The sequence below is a fragment of the Rhinolophus sinicus genome, chromosome 13 (genome assembly GCF_057876585.1).
Source record: "Rhinolophus sinicus isolate RSI-liver-muscle chromosome 13, RSI-T2T, whole genome shotgun sequence".
Taxonomy (NCBI): domain Eukaryota; kingdom Metazoa; phylum Chordata; class Mammalia; order Chiroptera; family Rhinolophidae; genus Rhinolophus; species Rhinolophus sinicus.
In genome coordinates, this window is record NC_142513.1 from 20,007,145 (window position 1) to 20,020,530 (window position 13,386).

The window sequence follows — 13,386 nt, forward strand, 5'->3', positions numbered from 1 at the left end:
TTGGGCAGCCGAGGTCGTAATCTAGGGTGACGATGTGAGTAAGAGGAACAAGGCATTGGTCTCAACACGCACAGGAGGTCCAAGTCCAGTTCTAGAGGTTGTACAAGGGCTGACAATTAAAGTTCATGAACTTGTTGCAACGATGTTGCTAACCTTTTTTGGTATCAGAGGGATTATTCATTATGAATTTGTACCAACTGGACAAACATTTAACCAAGTTTACTATTTGCAAGTGCTGAAAAGGCTGCGTGAAAAAGTTGGACAACCTGAACTTTTCACCAACAATTCATGGCTCTTGCATCACGACAATGCACCAGCTCCCACGGCACTGTCTGTGAGGGAGTTTTTAGCCAGTAAACAAATAACTGTATTGGAACATCCTCCCTACTCACCTGATCTGGCCCCCAATGACTTCTTTCTTTACCCAAAGATAAAGGAAATATTGAAAGGAAGACATTTGGATGAGAATCAGGACATCAAGGTAATACGACAATAGCTCTGATGGCCATTCCAGAAAAAGAGTTCCAAAATTGCTTTGAACGGTGGACTAGGTGCTGGCATCGGTGCATAGCTTCCCCAGGGGAGTACTTCGAAGGTGACTGAAGTGATATTCAGCAATGAGTTACGTAGCACTTTTTCTAGGATGAGTTCGTGAAATTAATTGTCTGACCTCATATATATAGAGGGACAGTGACAAACTAGGGCACGACTAAGGGAGAGTGGTCAGGAAAGTGAGGGAACTAGGAACCATGTCCTGTGAGGAAAGATGACGGATGTGAAGGCTGCATAAGGGGGGCTGCAGGGAATGTGACAGTCTTCAAACAGCCAAATGACTATGGATAAAGATTTAGATTCTGGTTAGCACAGAGTGCAAAATGAAGCCCAACATGGGAGATTACAGAATATAGAGCTTGACTTATTATTAGAAACAACTTTTTGACAGAGATGTTCTCATTATAATAACAATGATAAGAGCTACTATTATGAGAATGCCCACAACATACCTGCCATTGTGCTAGGTACTTTAGAATGCAGTGACCCCACAAGGTAGGAATCATGATCCCCAGTTTGCAGATGAGGAAACTTAGGTTCAGAGACATTAAGGAATCACCCAGAGCCACAAAGCTAATAAGTGGCAGGATTCAAAGCCAGATGTATCTGAAACCAGGCATTCCTTCTCCTTATCACATTTGTTATCACACAGTGTTGTAATCATGTGTTGAATTATTTGTCTCTTCTTCTTGACTATAGGGCAGGGCCCATCACCTGTCTTCTTCACCATGTACCTCCACACCTAGCACAGGGCCTGGCACTAATACATAGTTATTGAATGAAAACAAGTTGCACTGCTCAGGGCGAGGGTTCGCTGGTCAAAACTTGCTCTATAACAGGGTTTCTCAACCTCGGCACTATTGATCTTTTGAGCCAGATAATTCTTTGTTATGGGGGCGGGGGTGCTGTCCTGTACACTGCAGGACGTTTAGCAGCATTCTTGGCTTTTACACTAAATGCCAGATGTCTCCAGACATTGCTGAAAGTTCCCCTGAGCGTGGGCAAAAGTGCCCTCAATTGCCACTACTAGAAAGGGATTCCCATTTAGGGCTGCCTTAATATCCTTTCAGGGTCCTTTAAACCCTGAATTCTACATTTTAGGGAAAGCACTGTGCATTTAGTCACTAGTCTCCTAGTCTGAGGCTCAGAGTGAGAGCTGGTTTACTTCTTTGGGCAGGTGGAGGTGAGCGGGCGTGGTGTGGGGTGTGGAGAGCGGTGAGGAGCACGCCAGCTTGAGAGGACGTTGAGGGTTATGGTTAAGAGTGTACGCTCTGGAGACAAGCTGTGCTGGGTTCAAATCCTAATTCTTGCATTTACCTGTTACATGACCAAGGCAAATGATTGGCCCACTGTGTCGCGCGTCGCCTTCATCCACACCATGTCATTAGTATGTGCCTCGCGGAGTGGTTGTGAAGATGAAATAACACGTGGTATTAAGTACTCAGTAACAGACAGCAGTAATAATGATTGTGGTTTTCCTGATAGGTGACGACTCTAAACACGTCACTATACTGTAGCCCCAAACACTGAGGCTGTGCTTCTCAGTGTGCAATCCTTGTACGTCCTGGGCTGTCAGCATCGCACCATCCGGGGAGCTTGTTAAAAGCGTATCTTCCAGAGGATTTTATGAATTTGACCTCAAAAGCAAGGGAAGTAAAAGCTAAAATAAATGAATGGGACTGTATCAAGCTAAAAAGCTCCTGCTCAGCAAAAGAAACCATCAATAAAACAGAGAGACAACCAACCGAATGGGAGAAGCTATTTGCAAACAACACCTCCAATAAAGGGCTAATATCCAAAACATATAAGGACCCCATAAACTCAACAACAAAAAGACAAACAATCCAATTAAAAATTGGGCAGAGGACATGAACAGAAACTTCTCCCAAGAAGACACACAAACAGCCAACAGATTTATATGAAAAAATGCTCAACTTCACTAGCTATTAGGGAAATGCAAATCGAAACCACAATCACCTCACACCTGTTAGAATGGCTATCATCAACAAGACAAATAACAAGTGTTGGAGAGGCTGTGGAGAAAAAAGGAACCCTCATACACAGTGAGAATGCAGATTGGTGCAGCTGCTATGGAAGGCAGTGTGGAGGTTCTTCAAAATTAAGAATAGAATTACCATATGACCCAGCAATCCCTCTCCTGGGTATCTACCCAAATAATCTGAAAACATTTATCCATAAAGATATATGTACTCCAATGTTCATTGCAGTTTTATTTACGGTGGCCAAGACATGGAAACAACCAAAGTCCTTTGATAGATGATTGGATAAAGATGTGGTACATAGACACAATACTATTCTGCCATCAGAAAAGATGAAATACTGCCATTTGCGAAAACATGGATGGATTTTGAAATTATTATGCTAAGCGAAATAAATCAGAAAAAGTCGAGAACCATATGACTTCACTCATATGTGGGATATAAAACTGAAAGCAACAAAGGAACAAGATAAACAAATAAAGAAACAAAAACTCATGGACGCAGAGAACAGGTTAGTGGTTACCAGAGGGTAAGGGGGGAAGGGATTGGTAGAAAAGGGTAAAAGGGGTCAAATATATGGCGATGGAAGGAGAACTGACTCTGCGTGGTGAGCACCCAATGTGACATATACTTGATGTATTATAGAATTGTACACTTGAAACCTATGTAATTTTACAAATCATTGTCACCCCAATAAATTTAATTAAAGAAAAAAAGCACATCTCCCCAAACCCGGATCTAGATCTACTGAATCAGACTTTCTGAGGCTGGGAACTGGGAATATGCACCTCAGGTGATTCAGTGGCCTACTAAAGTTTGAGAATCTCTGCAGTAAGGGCCGCTGGGAGTGATGACACTATGCCATGAAGAAATGGTCATGTTATGTTTAGTATCACCTCTAATTTACTAAGGCAGAAAGTAGAGAAAAGCCTTCCATTAAAATGGGCTCAATAGCTAGCACCTGCCCTCGGTGCCGCGGCTCTGCTCTCATCTCTGGGTCCTTTGCCCGTCCTCCTCCTTGGCCAGTCCTAACTTCAGTACCCCAACACAGATTCCATTGCGTCATTGCATCCCGGCATCAAGAGTGGCCTAAGATCATGCTTTCCCATCCATTGCCATGTTACTTCAGTCCTTACAAATGGATTTTGGCCTCAGTTTCTCTGTCTGGCACTCAGGCCTGAGTAGAGATTGTTGTGATCCTAATGTGTTTCTCAGAGTCTCAGATTCCATGCCTGGTTCTCAGTCTCTTCCAGAGAGTGAGACTCTAGTCCCTAAACACCTGGGAGCTGAGTGGGGTCCTATGTGAAAATAGGTCACTTGGGACCAAGAGGCCACCACATCCCAGCTAGGGCCTCTTTGCTCTTTCCAGCTGAGTGTCCTTGGGCAAATGATCTAACTTCTTGAAGCATCATTTTCTTCACCTGTTAAGTAGGGGATGATCAAAGAAGGGTTGTTAGGATTCAGTAAGATGATGCACTGAGGTAGGTAAAATAACTGCCCTTCAAAGATTGCATCCTAATCCCCCATCCTGTGACTGTATTACCTTCCATGGCAAAGGAGGCTTCCAGATATGATTAAGGACCTTCAGTGGGGAGATAATCCTGGGTTACTAGGTGGTCTTAATGTAATCACAACGATTCTTGTAACAGGGAGGCTGGAGGGTCAGAGCCAGAGGAGGAGCTATGGCGACAGAAGCAAACATCAGAGCGATGTCATTGCTGGAAGGGATCACAAGCCAAGGAATGTGGGCAGCCTCTGGAAGCTGGAAAAGCCGAGGTATGAATTCTCTCTAGAGCCTCCAAGAAAGAATGCAGTCCTGCTGACACCTTGATTTTAGTCCCGTAAGTCCCGTTTTGATCTTCTAACCTCCAGAACTTCTAACCTCCAGTACATTTGTGTTGTAAAGCCACTAATTTGTGGTAATTCGTTTCAGCAGCAATAGGAAACTAACAGGTGTGCGTAAAAGCATTGAGCAGATCTTGGCACATAAGCAGCGTTCTTCCAACATTATTGTTTGTATTCTTGTTTCCACACTCTCCAGCAATAGATTGACCACCACCTTTGGTCACTGCTGCCAGAACAAATCACTGTGTCTCTTTGGTGACTCTTCAGAGACCAGCCCTGTTGCTGTGTCGGTTCCCCCCAACTCCCGTCCCACCGAAACCCTGCTTCCTCCTCTATCTGTACAACTGAGCTCCTAGCCTTGCCGATGAGCCCAGCTGAGTTACAATTACTTTTTTAAAACTTCAAACTTGAAGGCTTAACCATTCAGGGATCCAGAAAATGCACTGGTCAACAATACTTAGCATCTCATTTAACACGCTTGTTTTGCAGAAGTAAAAAATAAAAGAGAGGGAGAAATGACTTATCCAAAATCACAGAGCAAGTTGGTAGAGGAACTGAAAGTGGAGCCCAATGTCGCTGCATCTCTGTCATGGTACCCCCTCCACACTGGCTCTGGTTTCCCTCCAAAGGCTCTGTCTTTTTTTTTCACTTACTGCCAGTCTGAGACGGGCCTTCAGGATCACCCACAATGCCCAACTTAGCTTCTTGACAAACACCTTAAGGGTACGGTGTTGTGTCTTGGCTGCCACCAGCTCTTAAGTGGGTGGTAAGAACACTAGCGGGAATTCCCTGTGTAGTGTCCTCGGTCCACTCCCCGGAGGCCACCACAAGCCAGGCCATCGCTATGCCCAGGGAGCTGGCACCTTTGGGGTTTTGGGTCAGCTCTGGGATGTCCGAGTTTTCCAGTTCTAGGGAGACCTCCTCCCGAGGCCAGGAGTGTGGCCGTGCTCTCATCTACTGTCTGAGAAGTGAGGAACCTGAGCCTTCCTCCCTCTTGCCAGTGCCTTCCTGCACATCTGCCAGTTTTCTGGCCCCTGGGGCTTAACTTATTGCTGAGTTAGAAAAGGGAAGAGGGAAGACAAAGACCGTGGTCAGGCCTTAGTTTCTCAACTGTAACAGGCAGATGGCCGAGCTAAATAACCTCTAAGTAATTATATAAAGTTCTATTATTTTAGCTTAATTAGACTGAGTGTGGAGCCGATCTCCTGGCTCCTCACTGCCAGTCTTAAAGCCCGAGCTCCTTAGCATGGCACTCAACAAGCTTCACAATCTGATGCCAGTCACCTTCCTAGCCTTATCGGTCGTCTGTACATCCTACCCTCTATAGCCCCACCCCCCTGTACCCCTTACTCTAGCTACAGACCTTCTGGTGTCGCCGGAACATATCCTGCTGGTTCCTTCCTCTGTGCCGTTTTCATCCCCTCTCCCTAGAATGCCTTCCCACATGTGTTCTGGCCTCTCCCTGATAAACGATTAAATATGCTTCAAAATGCAGCTTGAATGCCACTTCAGCTGGGAGGCCTACCTGGGGTTCCGTGGCCTTCCTCTGTGCTCCCAGTGGCATTTGATGCACCCCTCACTGTCACACCACATCATCCATATAAAAAATGCTCGTTACCCCCACTGAACTCGTCCTCATACAGCTTATAGCCTGCCTGACGAGGGACATGGGCATGGAAAGACTAAATGTTTCCTCACAATCATGGGAAGTGGCCTGAAAGGAAAAGGAGAAGGTGCTGTGAAAGTGTGTGACAGGAGGTGCAGGCTGTGATCAGGGGTGGCCTCCCTGAGGCTATCACATCTCGGCGGAGACCTGTGTGTGAGTAGAAGAAGAGATGAAGGTAGGAGAATGAGCATCCCAGGAAAAAGACTATCTTATTGAATGCCCGAGATGGGAAGGAGCCTGTGTGTTAGAAGAAGAGAAAGAAGGCCAGGGTGGCTGGAGTGTCCTGAGAAGGGGATACAAAAGGCAGTCAGGGAGGTGGGCAGGCCTCGGTCAGGCAGAGCCTCAGGCCTGGTAAGCAGCCTGGTGGGTGCTGGGTACAAAGGGGTTCAGAATACTATTCATTTTACGTTCGTGTGTGTTTGAACTCTTTCCATAGAAAGAACTAAAAGAAAGAAGTAGTAGTATAGTCATCATGGTTTCGTCTTTATCCTAAAAGCCGTTTTAAGCAAGGTGAGGGTGGGAGGAACACAATCAGATTTATTGTTTATTTTTAGTTAAATATTTCAAGCATCCAAAATAGTAAAACAAGCGGATAACCATGAACCAGCTTTGTTAAATCTTAGCTTTTGCCATATTTGCTTCAGGTATAACTGACCGCGGTATAGATTTATTTTTAAAAGGTCACTCTGGCTGCTGTTTGAAGGAAGATTAGAGGCAGGAAAGAGAAGCTCATCAGTTGGGAAGTTTCTGAAGTCCAGATGAAACATGATAGAAGTTCAGACTGAGGTGGAGGTGGCGAGAGGTGGACGCGGGGAAGATCTACTCAGGAGGTGGGGTTGCTGGGAATTGATGCGATTGAGGCGGGTGAGGAGAGAAAGAGGTGAAGGACACTCCCATCTTTCTGGCCCAGTGTTTTAGGGGCACAGAGAACAGCGTGCGCGTGAGTGTTTGTGGTGTAGAATTGCGTTCTTAAATGACTGTTGGCTAACAAAAGTTGTTAATAACAATGCCTTGTTTTTCTCTACCTATTTTGTTACGACAACATGGTATGATCTTTAAGAAAATAGTATCTTTTATATTGGTGGCTTTGCCGTTCTCCTATAGATCGTTACCTTCTAATTCGAAGTTGCCTTTTAACATGAATGCATGGAGTAATGACGAACAAAAACTAGTAAAGGACTTGAATGGAATCGGTTCTGAGGTCCAGAGACACCAAATGATTAGTTCCCAAATCTAGCAGCTGGAGAGGGCCAGACTGGGACTCACAGCTTTTATCCACATTCTAGTCCCTAAAACAGGCCCACAGACCTAAATTGTGTTGAGAAAGCTGAAAGCACCCAGGGCAGGGGCCAGCATCCACAAGGGCTCCAGAATAGGCCCGGTCTCTCCACCTCCTCAACATGGCTCTGAACAGGTAACTTGTCTGCTAAGAAACCTTCCACGACTCCCCTCAGCCTTTGGACAAAGGCCAGTTTCACAATCTGCTCCCAGCCTCCCCTTTCCAGCCTCTTTTTCTCATATGCTCTGGCTGGAAATAGCAAGTAACTCGATGCCCCAGGCAGAACAAATTATTTACTGTTTCCTAAACATGGCACTCACTGTTGTGGAGCCTTTGTTCATAGTTTTCCTTTTGTCTGGACTGCCCCCTCTCACCATTCCTGGTCCTTCTCCTCCCTCAGAGGTTTATCTTCCATACCAGCCTTCTTTCTAAAACCGTTCCTGACTTCCCCAGCCTCAGCTAGGGACCTCGTCTTCTCCCCCTTCAGTGCTTCCTCACAACTTGTTTATACCTCTAGCATGCATTCATTCATTCTTCCAAAAAAGTACTGATTTTTTTATGTACCAGGCATTATTCAAAGAAGTTGGTGGGGGATGCAGACAATGAAATTAATTTTAAAATATCTGTCAAGTATCTAGAATGTGCCAGGTACGTGCTAGATACTGAGGAGACCTTGGCTGCAGTCTGTCAAGAATTTGGTTCCTTTCATTTTGAGTTCAAACTATACCATATCACAAGGCTAAGCATTTCCTAGTATTAATAATCTCTTTGGTACAATTATGATTTACTTTTATTTGCTCTAAAACTACCTCGAAAATGGAAAAGATTGGCTAAAAGGCTATTATAGTAATCCAGAATAGGACTGTTTAGTAAAGAGGGGAAAGCCCTCAGACCAAGGACAGAAAATCCAGCTCTGGTCCTTTTTACTACTTATTAGCTACACATGGGTTCCTGGACAAGATATAGACAAGTCACATCATCTGTCAGAGTCCTGCACTTGCTCATCTATAAAAGGAGGACAATATCTTCCCTACCTACCTCATGGCATTGCTACCAGGATCAAGTGGAGCCATTCACATGAAAGCATCTGGATAGTGCAAAGCACTATAAGGCTATTAAAGTAATAGGAAAAACCACAGTCATAATAGGAGAAAATGAATTGAAAATACAGTGGACTAGATTCAGGGTAAGTAAAAGGAAGAACTTCCTAAGAGTGAAATTTTTTTTTAGACAACAGCGAAAATATACTGGAAGCCATAATCACATTGAAATAAATTTTTGGCTTGGGAATCTGTTAATGCTTCTTAATAGGCCTACACCACCCCTAGACTCATGCAGTGTTCTCTCTTTCCTTGACTACAGGTATAAGTTGAAGAACAGTCTCCATCTACCCATAGCAAATCTCTCAAAACTGGTCTAGAGGGCAGGAATCCATTATGCCCTTGGACCGGCCATCACATTCTCTTACTTACGTGGCCATTTTGATTGGAGTGTCTCTTTCTGCCTGCCCTGACTTTCCTCAGAATCAAATTGGAAACTAGGAGGGCCAACAAAACTGTTTGTGGGGCATTCTACTCAGCTAATAAGAGAAAGATGCTTTAAATAAACCAAACACAGGAAGACAATTATAGAATCAGTGGGACCCCTGATGTGCAAAATACAAAAGAAAGACTCAAGAAAGCAAAGGAGAAAACAGACTCAGTGAATTTTTTTTTTTTTTTTTTTTACTTTATGTATTGGTAATGAAAGAACAGAGATAAGAAACCAAAAGCCAAAGATAGTGAAAATGCTTTCAACTAAGAAGTCAGAAAACCAGGGGGAAAAGTTCTAGTTCTGAGTCACCTACTATCAGGCTTAGTGTCCTTGGGCAATTCACTGATGGCAATTCAAGAGTTATCTATTAAGTACCACTTGATGGTCTCTAAGATCATGGCCACCTCTCAATTTCTCTTTACCGTATGTCACTGCCACTAGATGACAGCCTACCTAATGGGTTATGAAAGAACTCAAGGGTGAAATTGTGGAACCACTGCTAAAAGGAATAACCTCCATTTCCACTGGAGGAAGGACAGGTGGGCAATAAGTGCCATCTTCTTAGGGGTTTTAGATAAGGACTTGGAGACCCACATGCTCAGGAGCACCTATTTCCGATCCATGTAACTTTTTGGCATAAAAGATAAAGAGTATAATCATTGAATGCTTGAGTATTTAATGATGAGCATTGAGAGTTGGGGATTGTGTTAGATCTAAAAAACATAAAGCGTTTTGGTGGGGGGAAGTCCTTGCCTAAGATCCACAACTTCCCCCCCCCCAAATAATGTTTAATTATTTAAAAAAACTTAAATGGCCAACTGGCTGGGGCTGCCTCAAAGTGTTCCCCTAAGAAGAGAGGAATAAATGACGAGAGAAGTCAGGGAAAGTTTCCTGGAGAAGCAGGGCTTGGGCTGAAACTTTAAGGAAAAGTTGCAGATGGTTGGGTGGAGATGCAGACGTAATCAGCATGCATAGAGGTCCAGAGAAACCTAGGTAGCTTGTCTTAAGATAAAGGAGAGACAAGCCTGTCTGGAGTAGAACTGGGTATGGAGGAGCAATGGGAAAGGCAGCCTTCTAGTGAGGAGGTAGGGTGGAGTCAGACTCCAGAGGCTTTAAAAGACAGAAAGAGGGATAAGCAACATTATCTGCTAGAATAAGCAACATTAAAAGCAATAATAGGTCATAAGGTTTCAGTCCTGTGATCCACTAGTATTCAACAGGGGTAATTCGGTGCAAATTGTTGATAGAAGCAGTGGATATAATTCCTCTATCTTTCAGAAAGTTTCGGACAGCATATTAGGCTTTGAAAATGGAGTCATAGAATTAAGGGTGGTGTTTGTATCACAGCCTGAGAACTCACTTAGAGATAGGATACAATAGATGGAAATAATTGGTCACTTCTCTGAATGAAAGGAGATTAAGAGGGCAGGGGCCCCCAAGAGACCATGCTGGGACTTGTCTTATTTGAATTTTTTATAAGTGATCAGAAGTAGAGCAAAGTGAAAATTTCAGGACTGCAGATCATATTAAGCCCTTTCACATAGGGAAATGCTCTGCCAAAGGAGTGAGAGCTGAAGGAACGTATTGAGTGGGATGCAAAATGGCAGATAAACGTCAACGTGGGGGAAATGTAAGGTAATGCATTCCGATAAAAATAATCCACATATAGGGTGTTGTGTTCCAGGCTATCAGTTTTGACCCAGGAAAGGGATCCAGGAGCTACTGCAGATTGTTTCCTAAAGGCAGTGGCCTAATGTGTTGGGGTCAGGAAGGCTGACAAAGGGATAGGCAGAAGCAGGAAAGGACCTGAAAACCAAAGGGGAAATCATCCTTCCTTTGTGCAAGACTACAGGGGACATATCTGGGGACAATGGTCAGGTTCATGTCTATTGAAAGTTAGGGCTCTAGGATATCTAGAAAAGGGCAACTAAAATGACACAGAGGATGACTGTAGCTATTCTAGGGGTGGCCTGTCTATAGGGGGAAAACTTAAATGTGCAATGACCAAGGCTAAGAGAGGTGGAACAATCAAAGCCTATAAAACCAATGACGAGTGGGTACACATAACCTTCTCTCCAAATCCTGACATAGTCAAGCAAATAGCCTCTCAATGCTTGAAATATCACAGGAATAAAGGAATTTCAGAGTTGAGATCGTCTAACCCTATCTCTTCATTTTCGAGATGGTAAAAGGCAAGCCTAGAGAAGGCAAGGAAATGGCCCAAGGTCACAAATCACCAGGGGCCAAGGTCAAATTAGAGCCCAGCCCTCCTAAATCCCAGGCCAGGGTCTTTCCACCTTGCCCTGTACACTCAGGAAGACACAAGGAATCCTACTTTTTATAGGGTATAAACTCATGAAATGCATTACTTTGAGATAGAATAAAGCTGAAAACACAAACACGGAAAGTTTTCACTAAAAGTCAGCCAGCAATTAGAAGATCTTTGAAAAATAACTACCAAATGGGGCTAAAGAGACTTTCTACCCACTCCAATATTTTTGGATCATGTGCCCCTTTGTGAGTCTGCAGAAAGCTATGGATTCTCTCTAGAAAAACACATTTGCATACACAAACACAGTTTTGCACAACATTTCAGAGTTTATGACCCCTTGAGTTCCATGCCCAATTAAGAATCCCTGTTCTGGCAGATTCTTCTGAACAAACAGACTGCCTGCATCAACAAGCACACTCCATCTCTTAGGATTATTGAGGCAATCACTCTGGAAAAACCCCACTGTCTCAACCTCATTTAACTACAATTGCAGACCTTTAGGTTGGAAGAAACCAGGGAAATTACCTAAGTCCACTGCCCTCACCCTCACGTGATACAGAATAATGTTATGGTGACTATATCGAGACTAGAGTCAGCCTGCTTTAGTTAGAATCCCAACTCTATCGCTCACTAGCTGTGTGACCTTGGGCAAGTTACTTAAATTCTTTATTCCCACTGAAGGAAGGACAGGTGGGCATGTCAAGTGGAGATAATAATTACAAATATCGGCTAGAGTCGTTATGAGGATTAAACAAGATACGAATTCACATAAAACAGCACCAGGCCTGGCACACAGTGCGTGCTCAGTAAATGCTAGCTGGCAGTATTGTTATTATTATGCCTGTATCCATCCAATCCCCTCCCGGAGCTTTTGCTTCCACATGCCAGGGCTGAGCATCTCCCCGCCTCCTAAGCTGGTTGAGCAGCTCCGATTGTTACAAACTTCTTCCTTTACTGAGCTGAAATTTGCCTTCTTGCAACCCTTACCCCCACCCCTGTTGGCCCGAGTTCTGCCCTGTGGGGCCTCACCGAGCAAGTCTATCCTTCCTCCACGTGACAGCCCTTCGGATATGAAGACAGTGATCGAGTCCTTCCCCCGGCCCCCCAGCCCCCACCCCATTCTCTCTTCTCCAGCTCGAACAGCCTCGGTTCTTCTCCCAGCCCACAACAGACTGGCTGCGCTTACTATTTACTCCGAGGCGTTGTACGGTTTCCCTCACACACAGTCCTGCAGGCCACGCACCCCTCCCGCACCACAACAATCGGCTCTTGGGCTCCGCCCTCGCCCACTGCCCCTGTCCGCGGTGCTGAAGCGGTTCCCGGCCCCGCATCCTCGGCGCCGCCCTTCCAGCCCACGCCCTGGGACCCTGGCCCAGACCCCAGGCGCGGACCCCGGAGCGCCACTTCCACTCCCCAGGCAGCAGGCGCGGCCCGGCCCCGACGCCGCCCCCCGCCCTGCCCGGAGGCCCCGAGCCCGCGCCCCGGCCCCGCGCACCGGCCCCACCTGCCCGGCGAAGGGCGCCTCCGCCTCGGCCGCCCGCGCCGCCGCCACTGCCGCCGGGTCCCGGGCCCCCGCCGCCGCCGCCGCCGCCGCCGCCCGCGCGGCGCCCGGGAGGCAGCAGAGCGCGGGCAGCAGCAGCAGCAGCCGCCCGGGGGCCCGCCAGCGGCTCCAGCGCGGGGCCCAGCCCGGCGGCGGCGGCCCCAGCGCGGCGCGGCCGCCCCGGCTCCTCGGCATCCCCGCGGCGGGGCCCGGCCGCCCGGCTGCGATGGCGGCGGCGGCGGCGGCGGCTCCGGCCGGGTCCTCCCGCTGCAGCCGCTGCGGAGCCGCCGAGTCACGGCGCCGCGGACACGCGCCCGGCCCGCCTGTCTTCGCCACCGCCGCCGCCTCGGCCGCCAGCGCGCCCCCGCCTCCGCGCGCCCCGCCCCGGCGGGGGGCGGCAGGGGGCGCCGGGGCAGCACCCGGTGGCCCCGCGCAGTGGAGGTTCTCCGCCAGTCCTGGGGCACTGATCGGGGAGCGGCGCTGGGGTGGGGGTCGCAGAGGCCAAGAGGACAGCTCAGGAGGCACGGTCAAAGGCGTGGGACTGGAGGAGGGGGCCTGAGGGGCAGGACTGGGGGAGGGAGAAGAGGCTAAGCAAATAATCCTGGAGACAGAACCACAGGATGGCTCTGGGGGAGGTTATACGAGGTTAGGGGTCCACAGCCAAAGGACTCGCCCTGGGAGAGGGGGTCTGAGGGGTTG

General features: G+C 47.0%; 1 protein-coding gene across 2 annotated transcripts in view; it reads right to left on the minus strand.

The window, feature by feature from the left end:
* MMP24 (matrix metallopeptidase 24) overlaps nt 1-13,002 on the minus strand; it is a 43,194-nt gene extending 30,192 nt beyond the window's left edge. The window contains exon 1 of one of the 2 annotated variants that reach the window (XM_088789183.1): nt 12,652-13,002. In XM_088789183.1, coding sequence (XP_088645309.1) covers nt 12,652-12,882 — 231 coding nt within the window. In that variant the 5' untranslated portion in view covers nt 12,883-13,002. Of the gene's footprint in view, nt 1-1,869; nt 5,696-12,651 lie in introns of those variants that run through there. The other variant, XM_088789184.1, reaches the window with a different exon arrangement.
* Between the last annotated feature and the right edge of the window lie 384 nt (nt 13,003-13,386).